Consider the following 14,141-nt stretch of genomic DNA (forward strand, 5'->3'; position numbering starts at 1 on the left):
GTACCGCCGGTGCACCGCTCCCCCCGCCCCATCCCGGGGCATCCCGCCCGTGCCGGGGCGGGGGGAGGGGGCGGGCGGGGGCGGGGGCGGGTCCCCCCCCGCCGTTACATAAGGGGTTACGTCAGGGCGCGCGGCCACGCTCTTATCCCACCGCCGCCGCCGCCGCCGCTCCCCCACCCGCCCATTCACGCGCCGCCGCGCCCGGCCCGGAGCCCCCGCCGCCGCTCCCCAGGTGAGCCCCGCGCGCCAGGCCCGAGCCCGCGCCCCTCCCCCGGGCCGCCCCGGAGGGAACGGACGGACGGACGGCGGAGACCCGCGGCGGACGCCGGGGCCCCCATGACCGGCCTGTTTACACCGGCGCGGCGCGTACCACCGTGGCGGGGGAGCGGGACGGGCCTGCCGCCGCGCTGAGCCCCGGCCGCGCCGAGCCGCGCTGGCGGCGCCGCGACCCTGCTACCGCTCCCGGGGCGGCAAACCCGGACCTCCCTTTCCGAGCACGGGGCCGGCACCGGGGAGAGGCCGGGCCCCGTCGCGGCGGCCGCCGCCCCCCCCCGGCGCCGCGGTGGTTCGGCCCGCGCGGCCGCGATTGGCCGAGCGCTTAAAGGGGCCGGCAGCGCGCGCTTTTCCGCCCCGCGGCGCGGCGGCGGCATCGGCGCGTGCCCCCTCGCCCGCGCGGCGCTGCCCGGCACGCGGGGCGGGGGGGGCCATGGACGGCGGCCGCCGCGGGACACAAAGGATGGGGCGGCGGCGGCGGGCGGCGCGGCGCGGGGCCATGGCGGCGGCGGTGGCGGCCGGGCCGGGCATCGGCGGCGGCGGCAGCCCGCGGTACAGCCTGCTGGCCGAGATCGGCCGCGGCGCCTACGGCGTGGTGTACGAGGCGGTGTCGGGCCGCAGCGGCGCCCGGCTGGCGGTGAAGCGGATCCGTTGCGACGCTCCCGAGAACGTGGAGCTGGCGCTGGCCGAGTTCTGGGCCCTGACGAGCCTCCGGCGGCAGCACCCCAACGTGGTGCGCTTCGAGGAGTGCGTCCTGCAGCGGCACGGCCTGGGGCAGCGCATGAGCCACGGCAACAAGCGCAGCCAGCTCTACCTGCGCCTCGTCGAGACCTCCCTCAAAGGTACCGGCACCCAGGGCCCCTGTCCCTCGCACCCTGTCACCCCGCCCTGAGCACCTGGCTCTGCCGCCAGTGACCCCCGCAGCCTCCTGCCCCGCTGCCAGGTTGCGCCCCCAGAGCTGCTGGGATGCTCCATGCAGGACATCCTGGTTTTGTCTCCCTTCTTCATGGATGCCCCTCCACAGCACCCACGCCTCAGGCGCTGCTGCTGCCCTCGCTTGCTGCCCATCACTCTGTTGCTCAAATCCTTCCTGGGCATTGCCTGTGCTTAACAGCACCCAGAGCTCCCCCCAGCTCTCACAGTGCCCTCCCTCCCACCTCGCCTCACTGCTTTTCCAGTGTAACCAGCCCAGGCTCTCCCCGCTGTGCCCCTGAGCACCCATCACCCCTGCAGGCTTGGGGTTCTCTGTAGGGTTTCTGCTCTAGGCTTGCTCCCATCGCCCATCTCTGCCCTGTCCCTGCAGGGCTCCCCACAGGGTCGCTGCTGCCGCTGACCCCGAGCACACCTGAGGGACCCTTGTTCTGGGCTCTATCCCCCCATGCTGAGCAATCCCCTCCACTCTCCCTTTCCTGTATGATGCTCCCAGAAGCCATTCCCTAAGCCCCACCCATGTCTTGCAGCAATGCCGGCGGGGTCCCTCCATGTGCCCTGCAGTCCTGCCCCCAGCCCTGAGGGGCCCTGTTGCCACCTCCAGGCTCAAACATAACCCTTGGGGGACATCCCTGTGTGCTGGACCCCTGGCCAGCACTGACTTGTCCTCACTTACACCCCAAATCCTGAGGCTCCATCTGCTACCCTGTGTGCCACAGCCCACACACATCCCCTTGGGGACATTCACAGCCTGTACCCCAGTCACACCACGGGGACATCTCCCCCTCTCTGCCCAATGCCCTGTCCCATCTCTGAGCACCCCAAGCCTGCAGCCTGTTATGGCTCAAGCTCTCAGCTTTAGGACTGTCCCTGTGTCCCCCCCATTGCTGGCTCTGTGGGAACAGCCCTGGAAGCACTAATGCCTGTAGCCTGGGCTGATACCCCCATTTTCCCCTGGGGTCCCTCAGCAGCATCACGGGGCTGTCAGGGGTCACCTTCTCCTGTCACAGTCGATGGTTGTGATGGTGACATCTCCAAAATGCTCCCTCCCTCCCTTTGCTCCCTTGGCTGCTTGTCAGACCCAGCTTTGCCAATGTGCTGTGAAGACGTGGAAAAATACAGGAGCCCTGTGCCCTCGCTGCCCCTGTGCTGCCAGCCTGCTGTGGGCAGAGCCAATCCCCCAATCCTTCCTGCCCCAAACTTGTGTGCCAGGATTCCTGTCAGCTCCTTGGGATGCTCAGTCTCCCTGAGCCCCCAGACCCTGTGCCAGGCACAGAGTTCATGCAAAGCTCCTGAGATTCATCCTCTGAGCAAACCTGTGGCTCTGACTGTCCCTGCCTTGCCTGTCCCCTCTGTATCCCTGGTGGTGGACATGTCCAGGCGTGCCTGGCTCTCCCCATGCACCCCAGCCCTTGCTCTTCCTTCACACAACCACCCAAGGGAGGCTCCCTGAGAAGGGCAGTGTCCAAATTCCTGTACAGCCAGAGGATGTGTGCCCTGGGAGAGGAGCCAGCTCTTCCCTTTGGGTGTGTCCAGGTGTAGCAGGAGTGGGGGGTCCTGCCCCCTCTGCCATGTTGCATGCTCTGAGGAGAGCTGGCTTGGCTTGGGATGAGCTCTGGGGTAGCTGGAGGTGCCCCATCTCCAGGTGGGGAAGGAGACCCATGGATGCCCCGCCTCTGGAGGGAGTAGATCCTTCTGAATTCCCAGCAGAGGGGAGGGCTTTGCCTGCCCTGTCCTAGGGCAGCCCCTCAGAGGGGAGCAGAGCTGGGCTCTGCATCCCCAGCGTGGACAGGAGTAGTTGGACTCCCAAAACCCAGCTGGAGCATGTCCTTTCCATCTGCCTGGCTGCCCTCAGCGCTGTGTTGTGCCAGGCAGCCTCTTCTTGCTACCTTCCCAAGGTCTGACAGACGTGGGTGAATATTTTCCAAGCGGAGATCTGGAGCTGGGTGAGCGCTGCAGGTCCCCTGCTGTCCCTCCGCGGAGCTGCCGTGCCATTCTGCACGACCGCAGCTGGGCTATTTACGGGCCAGCGCAGATGCTGTGCCAACGTGCCGGGGCTCAGGGCACGGCTGGGATTAAGCTCAGACTTTCTCAATTGGGAGCACAACTGCCGGGATGCAGGCGGGGTTTGGTCTCCCCTACGGCGCAGAGGCTGAACCTTTATCGTTTTAACGAGGTGTGGAGTAATTAAGTTTAAGGGCAGGATGTGAAAAGGAAGGTGGAAGCTCGGTGCTGAGCTGGAAGAGAGGCACCCATATAATGCTCAGAGCCCTGACACAGGAGCACCTCCAGTGCTTGTGCACACCACACGCCCCTCTTGCTCCTACCCTAGAGCAGTGGCAGAGCTGCCTTAAGTGAACAGGTTTAAGGTGGTGCTTCCTGTTCCTCCCATGTCGTCTGTGGGGCCATCAACCTGCCACCAGCACTCAGCCTCACTCATGGGCTGCCCTAGCATCACCTACGTGTGTTGCCATCATTCCAGCTGCCTGGAATTCCATGCTGCCAGCTCCCGTCTCTCTGGTGCAGCCTCCTTGCACAGAGGGAGTCAGAGGTTACATGTGGTTGTGGGCACTGGGATGCTGCTTCTGCTCTCACTGGATTTTTATTTCCCTTGTGAAGCTAAGCAAATTAGCACACTGTTAATGAGCTCCCTGGGATGGGATGGGGGGGGGGTGTGTGTGTGTGTGCTGCTGGAAAGATGGAGTGTGTGTGCCATGCTGTGTTTGGGCAGGGAGCACATGGGGATGCTGGCTTGGTGATAGAGAACAGGTCCAGCCTGTCATTGGCATCTCCTCAGCTCTTGACTGCTTGTCTTCAGTTTGCTCACATCTCATCTTTAGGGAGCGTCTTGCCAGCTCTTTATGTTTAAAGCTGTTTGTTTTGAAGGCAGGAAGATGATTTAACAACTAAAACACTTTCAGATTATAGAAAGAAAATGAGGAAATATTACTTTTGGCTTAAGCCTCCACTCACAATGCTCCACCCAAAGTGAAGTGCCTGGTGCTCACAGCTACTGCTGGGTCCCCGTCATCTTTCCTGTATTTGCTGACGTTCAGGGGCCAAGTTTTAAATCAGAGCCTTCCTTATGCTAAAAACAAACCCTGGCTCGTCAGAGCTAGCAGGTCCTGGCTGCTGCTGAGCCAGTGTTTGAGCTGCTTCCTGTGGGAAGGGGCTGCCAGCAGTGCTGTGTGGATGCTCCCACCTGGCTGTGTGTGAGGGATGTGGGGCTCTGCCATGCTCCCTGTCATGGCTTGATTCCTGGCAGAGGAGAGACAGACACTCCTGCTCCCTGTGGTGGGGCTGTATGGCTGCAGAGGAGAGCAGGAAAGCTGAACCCTGTGTCCTGCTGTGATGTCCCTGGGATTTAACAAATCAAAGTGGTGGCAGCTGGTTGAGCTGGGGCTGTCCTGCCTGTGCCAGGGTCTCTGCTCCCAGGACAAGCAGCCTCTCCTTCAATTCCCATGCTGTCATGACAAAGGTGGCTTGTACCAGAGAAGCTGCTTTTCCTGGTCAGCATTTTGGTCTCCAGAGCCAGGCTGTCCTGTGCTGCTCCCAGCTGGTCCTTGGGCTTTCATGGTGAGCCTCCTTGCAGGCAGATGAGACCCCCAAAGTGCACCCAGTTCCCTGTGTAACTCCACCCTGTTCTTCCATCCCCTAGATCTAACCTTCAGACCTAATCTCAGCAAAAGATTGCTGAGGATGGGGAGGTGCAGCCAAATCCTTCTGTTGTGCAGATTTCCATTTCCATAGCAGTAGCCATGGATACAGACTGTTTGTGCAAATAACCAATATTCCCACCCACACTGACTGCTGACCAGTGCAGCCCAGGGCTGGGTGTCCCTGGTAGTCCTTGGCTTTTACCTGCTGCTGGAGGTTTTTGCTTTCCCAGATGCTCTCTAGGGCTTTGTTCAAACAAAACCCAACTTTGTCATATGGGTGGAGTTATTTAACTGCTTTCAAAAACACTTGAGTTCAGCTGTGGGACTTTTTAGCTGTGGCAGAGGTGAGTGGTATCCTCCAGCTTCTCTCTTACGGTGCTTGAGGATAAGAAAATCAATTTCTAGAGCAAAATGATGCTCTGGTGTTGTGTGCAGGCTCTGCCAATCACCTGGGTGCTCTCTGGAGGAGACTTGGGGTCTGACCCTGGGGTTTGCATTCCTGGCATCAGCTGATGGGGATGGGTCTGTTGCCAATGCTCCCTGGGGAGCACCAGTGGCAGACTTGGCCCCGTTAGCTGATATGATGCTGTTGTGTTCTTCACGTGCCTAACTGATGTGCAAGAGGGTCCTTCCTTAGACAGGAGTTTTATGGAGTAAGCCTGAGATGCTCTGAGCTTGAGAAGCTCAGTTTGATGTCTGGAGAAGGAAGAAGCTGTTTGGGGTGTAATACTGAGTAGTAGGAGTATTTACAGTCACAAGTGAGGCTGAGATTACACTCAGCAAACACTGCTTGCAGCTTGGACCTCCAGTTTCCTCTCATTAAAGACTTGTTGGCACTTAATGAAAGCTGGATGAAGTGGCAGAGTTTCCCCAGCACAAATGCAATCCTTAAATGCACAAATTTGTTCTGGGAAGACCCAGTGGACCATAGGGTTGGACACTGGTGTGACCACTCTTGGCAAGTCTGTGCTGGCACAGATTTACTCCCTGTGTGTGCAGTTCCAGTAAAGTGATGGAACAAGCCAGCCTTTGCCTCCTGCAGCAGAGCTCAGGTGGGAGAGGAGGCATTCACACAAGTGATTTTTTTCTTCCTGTAGACCCACTGCTAATTGTGCTTTTAGCCTCTGCTGCTTTGGCTGTCAGAGCCTGGGGAGAATGGCCTGCTGGTAGGACTGAAGATGATGTGTTCTCTGCACTTTGCTAGGAGGAGGTCCCTGAGCTGGTTCCCAGCACTGGCTTTGGATAAACATGGTGCTGGTGTGTCCTGCTCAACAGGATCCCAAAGCCCTTGAAGCCACAGCAGGGCCAGCATCACTGCTGGTGCCCTGCAGTGCAATAGGTCCCAGTCACATTCCTGAAATTTTTGCTATCCACATAAACCAGACCTGTTCCTCAGCCATCCTGGGTTAACATGGGCTTTGAAATGTGTCTGAAAACCCCACTCTTTTATCCCTTTTGTTCAGGTGAGAGGATCCTGGGCTATGCAGAGGAGCCTTGCTACCTGTGGTTCGTCATGGAGTTCTGTGAAGGGGGAGACCTCAACCAGTACGTGCTGTCCCGACGGCCCGACCCTGCCACCAACAAGAGCTTCATGCTGCAGCTGACCAGTGCCATTGCCTTCCTGCACAAGAACCACATTGTCCACCGGGACCTGAAGCCAGACAACATCCTGATAACTGAGAAATCTGGCACTCCTGTGCTCAAGGTGGCTGACTTTGGGCTGAGCAAGGTCTGTGCTGGCCTGACTGCTCGGGGCAAGGAGGGCGGGCACGAGAACAAAAATGTGAATGTGAACAAGTACTGGCTGTCCTCAGCCTGTGGCTCTGATTTCTACATGGCACCCGAGGTGTGGGAGGGACACTACACTGCCAAGGCTGACATCTTCGCCCTCGGCATCATCATCTGGGCCATGATTGAGAGGATCACCTTCATTGATGCTGAGACCAAGAAGGAGCTGCTGGGGACTTACATCAAGCAGGGGACTGAGATTGTGCCCGTTGGGGAAGCGCTGCTAGAAAACCCAAAGATGGAGCTGCACATCCCTCAGAAACGCAGGACTTCCATGTCTGAGGGGATCAAGCAGCTCTTGAAAGACATGTTGGCTGCTAACCCACAGGATCGACCTGATGCCTTTGAGCTTGAAACCAGAATGGACCAGGTTACATGTGCTGCTTAAATTCAGGGCAGGGCACCGCTGTGCTTTGCAGCTGGGTAAGTGATTTGCATTTTTTGTCTTCTTTCTGTTGGCTGTACTGGCCCGATAGTGCACTTTGTAGTGACACAAAGGAGTCTTTTATGTTCCTAGAGCTATTTCTATAGTGACTCATCAGAGCGCTGCTTCTGAGGTTGTTTTCACCTATTCTGCTGCAGAAATAAAGTAGAGGTGAGAAATAGAATTAGCAGCTGCACATCCTGTCACTGCCCCAGGGCCCAGTAGAGCTGGAGGGGCTGGGCAGGAGCCTTGCTCCTCAGAGGTCCTGGCTGGTGGCTGAGACAGGCTGGGGCACAGCAGAGGCACCTGCAAGCACTCGGTACAAGCTTTGGTGACATCTGTCTCTCTCAGGGTCAGGAGGGATCTGCCAGTTGTGCCTCCTCTGCTGTGTGATGCAATTTCCAGTCTGTGCTGGAGCTCCCTGTCTAGCACCATCCCCCTCCCCTGACACTTGGACACCTCGGGGCCCAGCTGGCTCAGTTAGTAGGCACCAAGTGGCACATCTGTCTTGGCACAGAACTCTTTGCTTTCACCTGCAAGGCACATGGGTCCATCTTGTGGCTCTGTTTCATTTCCCTATTAAAGGCAGGACTTCCCTTTGGTGTGAACATCAGTGGCCCAAACCCAGGAGATACTTTGGTCTCCAGCATCTGTGTTTGTAGACCTGTGTCTGCTAAGGAAGGAAGCTTAAAAACAGCTCTGCTCAGACTGAGCTCATCTCTGTCCAGAGTCCCCTCCCTGCTAAACAGTCTCAAGCTCAGAGGTCCTGATCCTGAGGCCTGGGTGGTCACACATGGCCTGGAAGAACCCCAGGGATGTGGTTTAGCTGGCAGTGTCCCTCACCAGTGACACAGAAGGACTGGGAGGTGTTGCCTACATGGCAAAGCAGTCTGTAAACAGAAGCTGTTACTAGGGATTCTCCCAGCCAAGCATTTCAATGAAACTGAAGAATTACAGATTACCAGGGGTGAGGCTGACGTCTTTCCAGCCCACATCCTTTCTCAGGCTCCTGCAGAGCTGCCTGCCCATCACTGGTCCCAGGAGATCTTTGACAGCCTGCCTGTGTGTCAGGTGCTGTGCTGGCATCACAGCTTGGCCCAGCCCTCACCTCACCCCAAAACCACACACAGCCAGCTGGACTGGAGCTGACCATGGATGCAGGAGGGCAGAGGGAGGGAATCATGCCCCTGGCCAGCACTCGCCAGCCCTCAGCTGATGGCTGTGTGCTTGTCCAGCTCTGAGAGCAAGCCCCCAGCAGCAGGCAGTGGGGAAGGTGGAGATATTTTGGCAGATTTTGCTAAAACCCCTCATTGCTGCCACCTGAGGGTTCCTGAGCTTATGGAAAATGCCGTGGTGCCTGACGCCCCTCTCTCTGTGTGCCCAGGTACACTCTGTGCTGTATGCAGAGAAATAGGGATGGAAATTGAGAGATCTGTTGGGTGGGTCCTGTTCTTCTCTGTTGGTTTGTCCAAACTGGCCCACAGACCATCCCCTCTGCACTCTTCCAGGCACAAAATTTAACACCCATCTCAAGCGTGAGTAACTGATTCAAGCACTGCTGCCTGGGGCTGGATACTGGTCCCAGTGCAAGTGTGGGATTAGGGTGGGGGAGTGGAAATGAGAGCCCTTGAGATGGGCGTGCTCCAGCCCCGGGGCAGGAGCAGACACCCTGCCCTGTGCCCCGGGGCGAGGCGTGGGGCTGTGGGAGCAGCTCTGCCGCACGTGGAGGGTCAGGCCGGGCTGTGCCATCTGCCTGCCTCTGTGCTGACATGATGCTGCTGCGTTATGCAACCAGCCCCTGCCCTCGGGGGAAAATTCATCCTGCGCAGATCTGCGGAATAGTACATGAAGGGATAACAAACACCGAGGGGACAGTCCTACCCCGCGGCTGTTTGCTCAAATCCAGCTGCCTTCTGCAGCCCCCCCAACTCCATCCATGAGTCTGCACCGATCTCTCAGTCGTGACACAGCTGCAGCAGCCAGGGATGCTCTTACATAACCCACCCTGGCACATGGAGCGTGGTCGCTTGGCCCAGATAGAGCCCAGCACCAGCCATATGTTCCTGCAAACCCAGAGCGTTCCTCAGCTCGCTCCTGGGGCAGCCAGAATATATATGGTGCACTTTGCTGTATGGTTTTCCTGATGTACTTGTGTATTCTAATCAGCCTTCTTCTGGCTGCTATTAAATGCAAATCTTAAATTGGAAACCTGCTTGAGAAGCTTAAAATGGGATTTAGAGCAGAGCCTGAATTCTGCTCTCAGGTAATTTTAGTTGACCGAGAAACTCACGTAACCTCTTCCAACTTATTTGTGGCACTGGCGTGTAGCTTTGCTATGCTGGGTCATGCAGCAGGTTCTTCCCCAGGACAGTTCAGACCTGCTCAGCCTTGGTTCATGTCACAACCTGGAAAACTGTAACCCTCTCTGACCCAGGGAATTGGATTTTTGCTTATTCCTTGCTATACCACTGACCTCTTCAGATTTCGCTTCATGTCTCAGCAGCTTCGGCTTCAGTTCTGCCACGGGTGCTGCACGCACCTGAGAGCTTCATGCTCTGTTACCTTTCCAAAATGCAGATAGGAAATGTCAGTTCTCAGAGAGAAAAGTGGTTTTGGCTTGGTTTTTGCTGGACACTGGGCTGCCTGAGGTGGAGATAACCCATCTCTGTGCTTTTCCCACTGCTAGTGGCACTGGTGCAAATAGTTCTAGCAGAGATGGGCAACATTTCTGTGGGAAAAAACAAAGGTATTCTCTTTTCAATTTGAACACTTCTTCCCTACCTTCTGCAAATGTTTAGATAAAGCCAAGTTTATCAACAGCTCTCTAGAGTTGTTGGCAAAAGCTGCCTTTTGGGCAAAGAGGACAAAAGCCTTTCTAGTACAATTAGGGAGCGGCTGGGTTGTGCTGGGTATCTGCTGATGGGTCTCTTCCTGTGATAGCCCAGCACTAACTGCACTGCCCACTGGGGAGTATTTCACCCTTCCTTCCCAGTACTGGAAGGCTGGAATGACTCTCCTTTCCTGCAATGTGAACATCTTTCTTTTTGTGTCACTTTTGTAGTTGTCCTCCAGATTCCCTGAGGATGATGAGGGGCCTCCTGGAGATGCTGCTCTGGTGGGATCCTCTGATGGGGTGGCTTTGTGCAGCCCTTAGGCAGGTTGTAGAGGAAAAAGGTGCAGTGGCAGTGTGGCCTTTGGCTGCTCCCTGCAGTGACACGGGGGCCTTGGCCACACAAAGGGTGAGTACAGCATCACCCACCACTGACAGTTGTGTGTTTAAGAAACTTTGTAGCTTTGATTCACACAGGACATCAAACTACAATGGTTGTGATCAGTGTAGAAGCAGCTTGTACTGGTAGATTTGTATTCCATGATATTTTCACTGTGGATAAAACAGTTGGTCTGATTTTGGGTGGACACTCAAGATGAATGGCAAGAATCTGTGCAGGCTGCAGCATCTCAGGGGCTGTCATGAGCAGGAAGGTGTTCAATAGCTGTGGCCAGTCTGGTTCTCTCCAGCATTTCTCTGTCACTGGGTTTGATTATTCCAGTTTCAGCTGAAAGTGGCTGTTTGTATTTGCATTGTTCTGCTCTTTGCATTTCACACGTGCACCAGGAGCTGATGCTGAACAAGCTGATCTGCTCACCCTGCATGATGGTGTCTACCCTGGCCAGAGCTCTCTGGTGCTGGGCCCAACCACCCCCAGCACAGCTGATAAACTGCTGCCCTGTGGAATTTCAGAGCTGAAGGAAGGACAGGGATCAGGGACACAGCTCTGAGAGCTGTCAGTGAGCAGGTTCTGCTGCATCAAGTTAGATCTTGGCTGTTAATATCATTCAGCTCAAGTTCTACTCACTGGTCTGTTAAAGGATAGCAATTTCATTCCTAAAACAATGTTGGTTTTGACTTTGGACTGTTTTCAGTGTGGTTTGTGGATCTTGGCATGGACAAAAACCATAGACAGTAAAAGTAAGCTCAGTTCCTCTTATCCATAGCAGTGAATGCAGCATCACAGGGGGCACCCCATGGAGTGGTGACACCCTTTTGGGCAGTGTTGATTCTCCCTGGGGTGAAATGAAGCCCTGAGGGTGACCTGGACCATGTCACCTCTGGCCAATTGTATTGGTGTTTGTGATTGCTCGCTGTCAGCCCTGCTTTGCCCTCTGGGGGAGCTCACTGCAGTTGGATTTAAGGATGCACCCAAGGAATGCATCACAAGTATAGGTACAGAGCATGAGGGAAGGCTCAGGAGATAAATCAGGCACTCAGCTCCCTTCCCTTGCACTCGGTGTTCCCACACAGGGCAGATTACTTGGTTAACACCCGGAGCTGCTGGGTTGTCTGTCCCTCCTGTGCCCCGAGTCCTCTCTGCCGTGCAGACCCCACTGCCCCGTGTGTGACCCACGCTTTGGAGTCATCTCTGTGCTGGGTGAGGGCTCCATGGGCTGCTGGTTCACATCCTGCTGATGCTGTATGAACATTCGAGCTGATTAAAACTATAAGTGGCATCAGTGGAGGGATTAAAAGCTCTGGAACAAGCCCCTGCAAAAATGTGCGTCAGTGGGGCGAGCTCTCCTGTCTCAGAGCAGCGAGCTCAGGGCTGCTCAAGCAAGCGCCTTCCCTGGTAATGTTCCTACTCCAGGGAAGCACAAACAGAAACCCTGCCCTACTTGCTAACAAAGCTGCATAATAGGAGAAACCTTCCAGAAGAATCCCTGTGTGTTCGGCCTGACCTGATGTCTGTGTGCCTCTCGCCTCCTCAGACAGAAAGGCTTTATTCCAATGGCAGCCTGCAAAAGTGGCATCCCTTTGGTTAACCTCTCCTGCAAAAGAGTGTGCCTGTGACCTTGCCTTCTGCTCTGAGCAGCCTTGTCCTTTAGAAATGTGTTCCTCAGGCGGGGATTTCTTTAATGAGATTTCCTAGGACTAAGGTATTGGAGTAATTTGCTGGGCAGTAGCATTTTTTCTGCAGCAGGTCTTTCCCACTGCTCCCTCAGTGTCTCTGCAGAGCCCCTCACCCATCCCTGGTGGGGTGGGACCTGCTCCTGCTGAATGGAGGAGCTAAATCCACCCCCCATATTTTTTTCCCATCTAACTGAGTTTAGTGCTCATGGACCACCCCTGCTGCTTCCCAGCACAACCACTGCCCTCAGCTCTGCTGGTGCCTCCTTGAGTTTGGGACATCCTAAAGGATGTATTTTCAGAACAGAAGTGACATCATGTGTACATAGGTGTGCTGTTCTTCTGCTGTCCACAGGGAATTTTCTGGGTTGCAAACAAACTATGTGAAAAATGCTGGTAGCTTGTGTGCAGGGTTGAGCATTCCCATGTCCCTGAGCTCAGAGCACAGGAGGGTGCCAGGGCTGTGGATGAATGGGTGCAGCACCTCTGCTGCTACAGGTTGTGAGGATTGTTGTGTGTTGGGGCTTTGGCCAAAGCAAGGATTGGTGCAGCAAATCTAACTCCAAAACTCTAAACTCTAAAATCCCTGGCACTGAGCATCCTTGTGGGCTGAGCTGTGAACCTGTCCTGCTCTGCTTCCAGTTTCACCAGCCTGGATTTTACCCACCAGACCTCTCCTGCTGTGCCTCCAGTTGCACCAGCCTGGATTTTACCCACCAGACCCCTCCTGCTGTGTCTCCAGTTGCACCAGCCTGGATTTTACTCACCTTTTTGCAGAGCCACTCGTGATGCCCGAGCTGCTGCTGACGCAGCAGGCGAGTGGTGCAGGGATCTCTGGGGTTGCAGCTTGTTCCACCTTTCCTGCTGGAGTGCATGGAGCCAGCACTCAACAGACACATCACATGGACTCTCAAGGCCAGGCTCTGCTGTGGGAACACTTGTGCTTGTTCCAGCAGGACTGTCACTGCAGGGAGCTGTGTGGGATGGGGCTGTGCTGTGGGGGTGTGAGGAGATGCTCAGCTCCAGCCAGTCTGTCCCAGCTCAGCCCCCGCCCTGGGGCAGCTGGATGTGTGCTGTCCTTGGCAGTGTGCTCCATGCACTGCTGTCTGAGTCCTTCTGGGAAAAAACTGACTGTAAACTGAGCCCAGTTCCTATCTGGATCGATAGCCAAAGCAGTAGAGAGATGTGGCAGCACTGTTTTGGGATAAGTGGGCAGGTGGCAGAGGGGTGTCCTGCTCCCCTTCCATCCACGAGCCAATGCCTGCAGTCACAATGTAGTAACTGAGACAAACCACTGACAAACCTGACCTCTCTTTCTCCTCTCTTGTTTTTTCTTGCAGATTTATTTACCAGGGACCCATAATCTCCATTATTTACGTGCAACAAGGAAGTCAAAGATAAGGGAAGATGATAATACAGAAGATCCCTGGTCTGCAGGATCTCTAGCAATGTGAAATATTTGGGTGTTACTTTTTTTGTGTTGGGAAGGGTGTTGTGGGGGTGTGGGAGGGGGCTGCAGGTGCCTGTGGAAGAACAAGAGCTGGCAGCTGTCACACTCATGAGACTTTGAAACAAGATCCAGAGAGCAGAGCTGCCCTTGCCCAGCCCTCCCCGTGTCTCCTGTGCTGCTGTTTCACTCAGTAGATGTTTCTAGGGATGTGGTTCCCTAAGGAAGTGGGAATCAGCAGCCTGATGGTGAGGTGTACTGCCAGGCACCAGCTCCGAGTCCAGCTGGGCACAGTTTTGGGTTCAAAGCTATTAATTTTGCCTAGGGAAAATGGGAGCAAAGTGGTGGCTAGGTTTGCATTGGGAGTGCAGTGCTTTAGGAAGAATGAGTCTCTTGGACCACATGTTGCAAGCAGCTAAATAACTTCATAGCCAGGCAGCTCCTGAATAGGTGGTGCTGCCCAGGCTTGTGAGCAGCTGACATTAGGATAGAGTAGGATAAACAAGCTGGAAAGCCATTTGGCAAAGCAGGTCTTCCCAAGCTGGATTTCATGATCATCTTTGTTACTGTCTTTCTGTACAGAGGGAACTGGGGAGCTGCTGAGTACATTTTCAGGTTGACATCATCTGAGTACAAGAGAAAGCAGTTCACTGCCCTGATCCATTTAATGCCAAACTTCAGTCAATAGGAACAATGCTGTGGAGAGAAGGAGGTTTG

At 55.6% G+C, this 14,141-nt stretch overlaps 1 protein-coding gene across 1 annotated transcript; it reads left to right on the top strand.

Annotated features, from left to right (window-relative positions):
* The first annotated feature begins 744 nt into the window (after nucleotides 1-744).
* STK35 (serine/threonine kinase 35) lies at nucleotides 745-13,433 on the top strand. Its single transcript, XM_064391241.1, has 3 exons — nucleotides 745-1,115; nucleotides 6,326-7,073; nucleotides 13,318-13,433. Exons 1-2 carry the CDS (start codon nucleotides 773-775, stop codon nucleotides 7,036-7,038), a joined length of 1,056 nt encoding a protein of 351 aa, XP_064247311.1. The 5' UTR covers nucleotides 745-772; the 3' UTR covers nucleotides 7,039-7,073; nucleotides 13,318-13,433.
* Nucleotides 13,434-14,141: the final 708 nt, after the last annotated feature.

The sequence above is a fragment of the Passer domesticus genome, chromosome 16 (assembly GCF_036417665.1).
Source record: "Passer domesticus isolate bPasDom1 chromosome 16, bPasDom1.hap1, whole genome shotgun sequence".
Taxonomy (NCBI): domain Eukaryota; kingdom Metazoa; phylum Chordata; class Aves; order Passeriformes; family Passeridae; genus Passer; species Passer domesticus.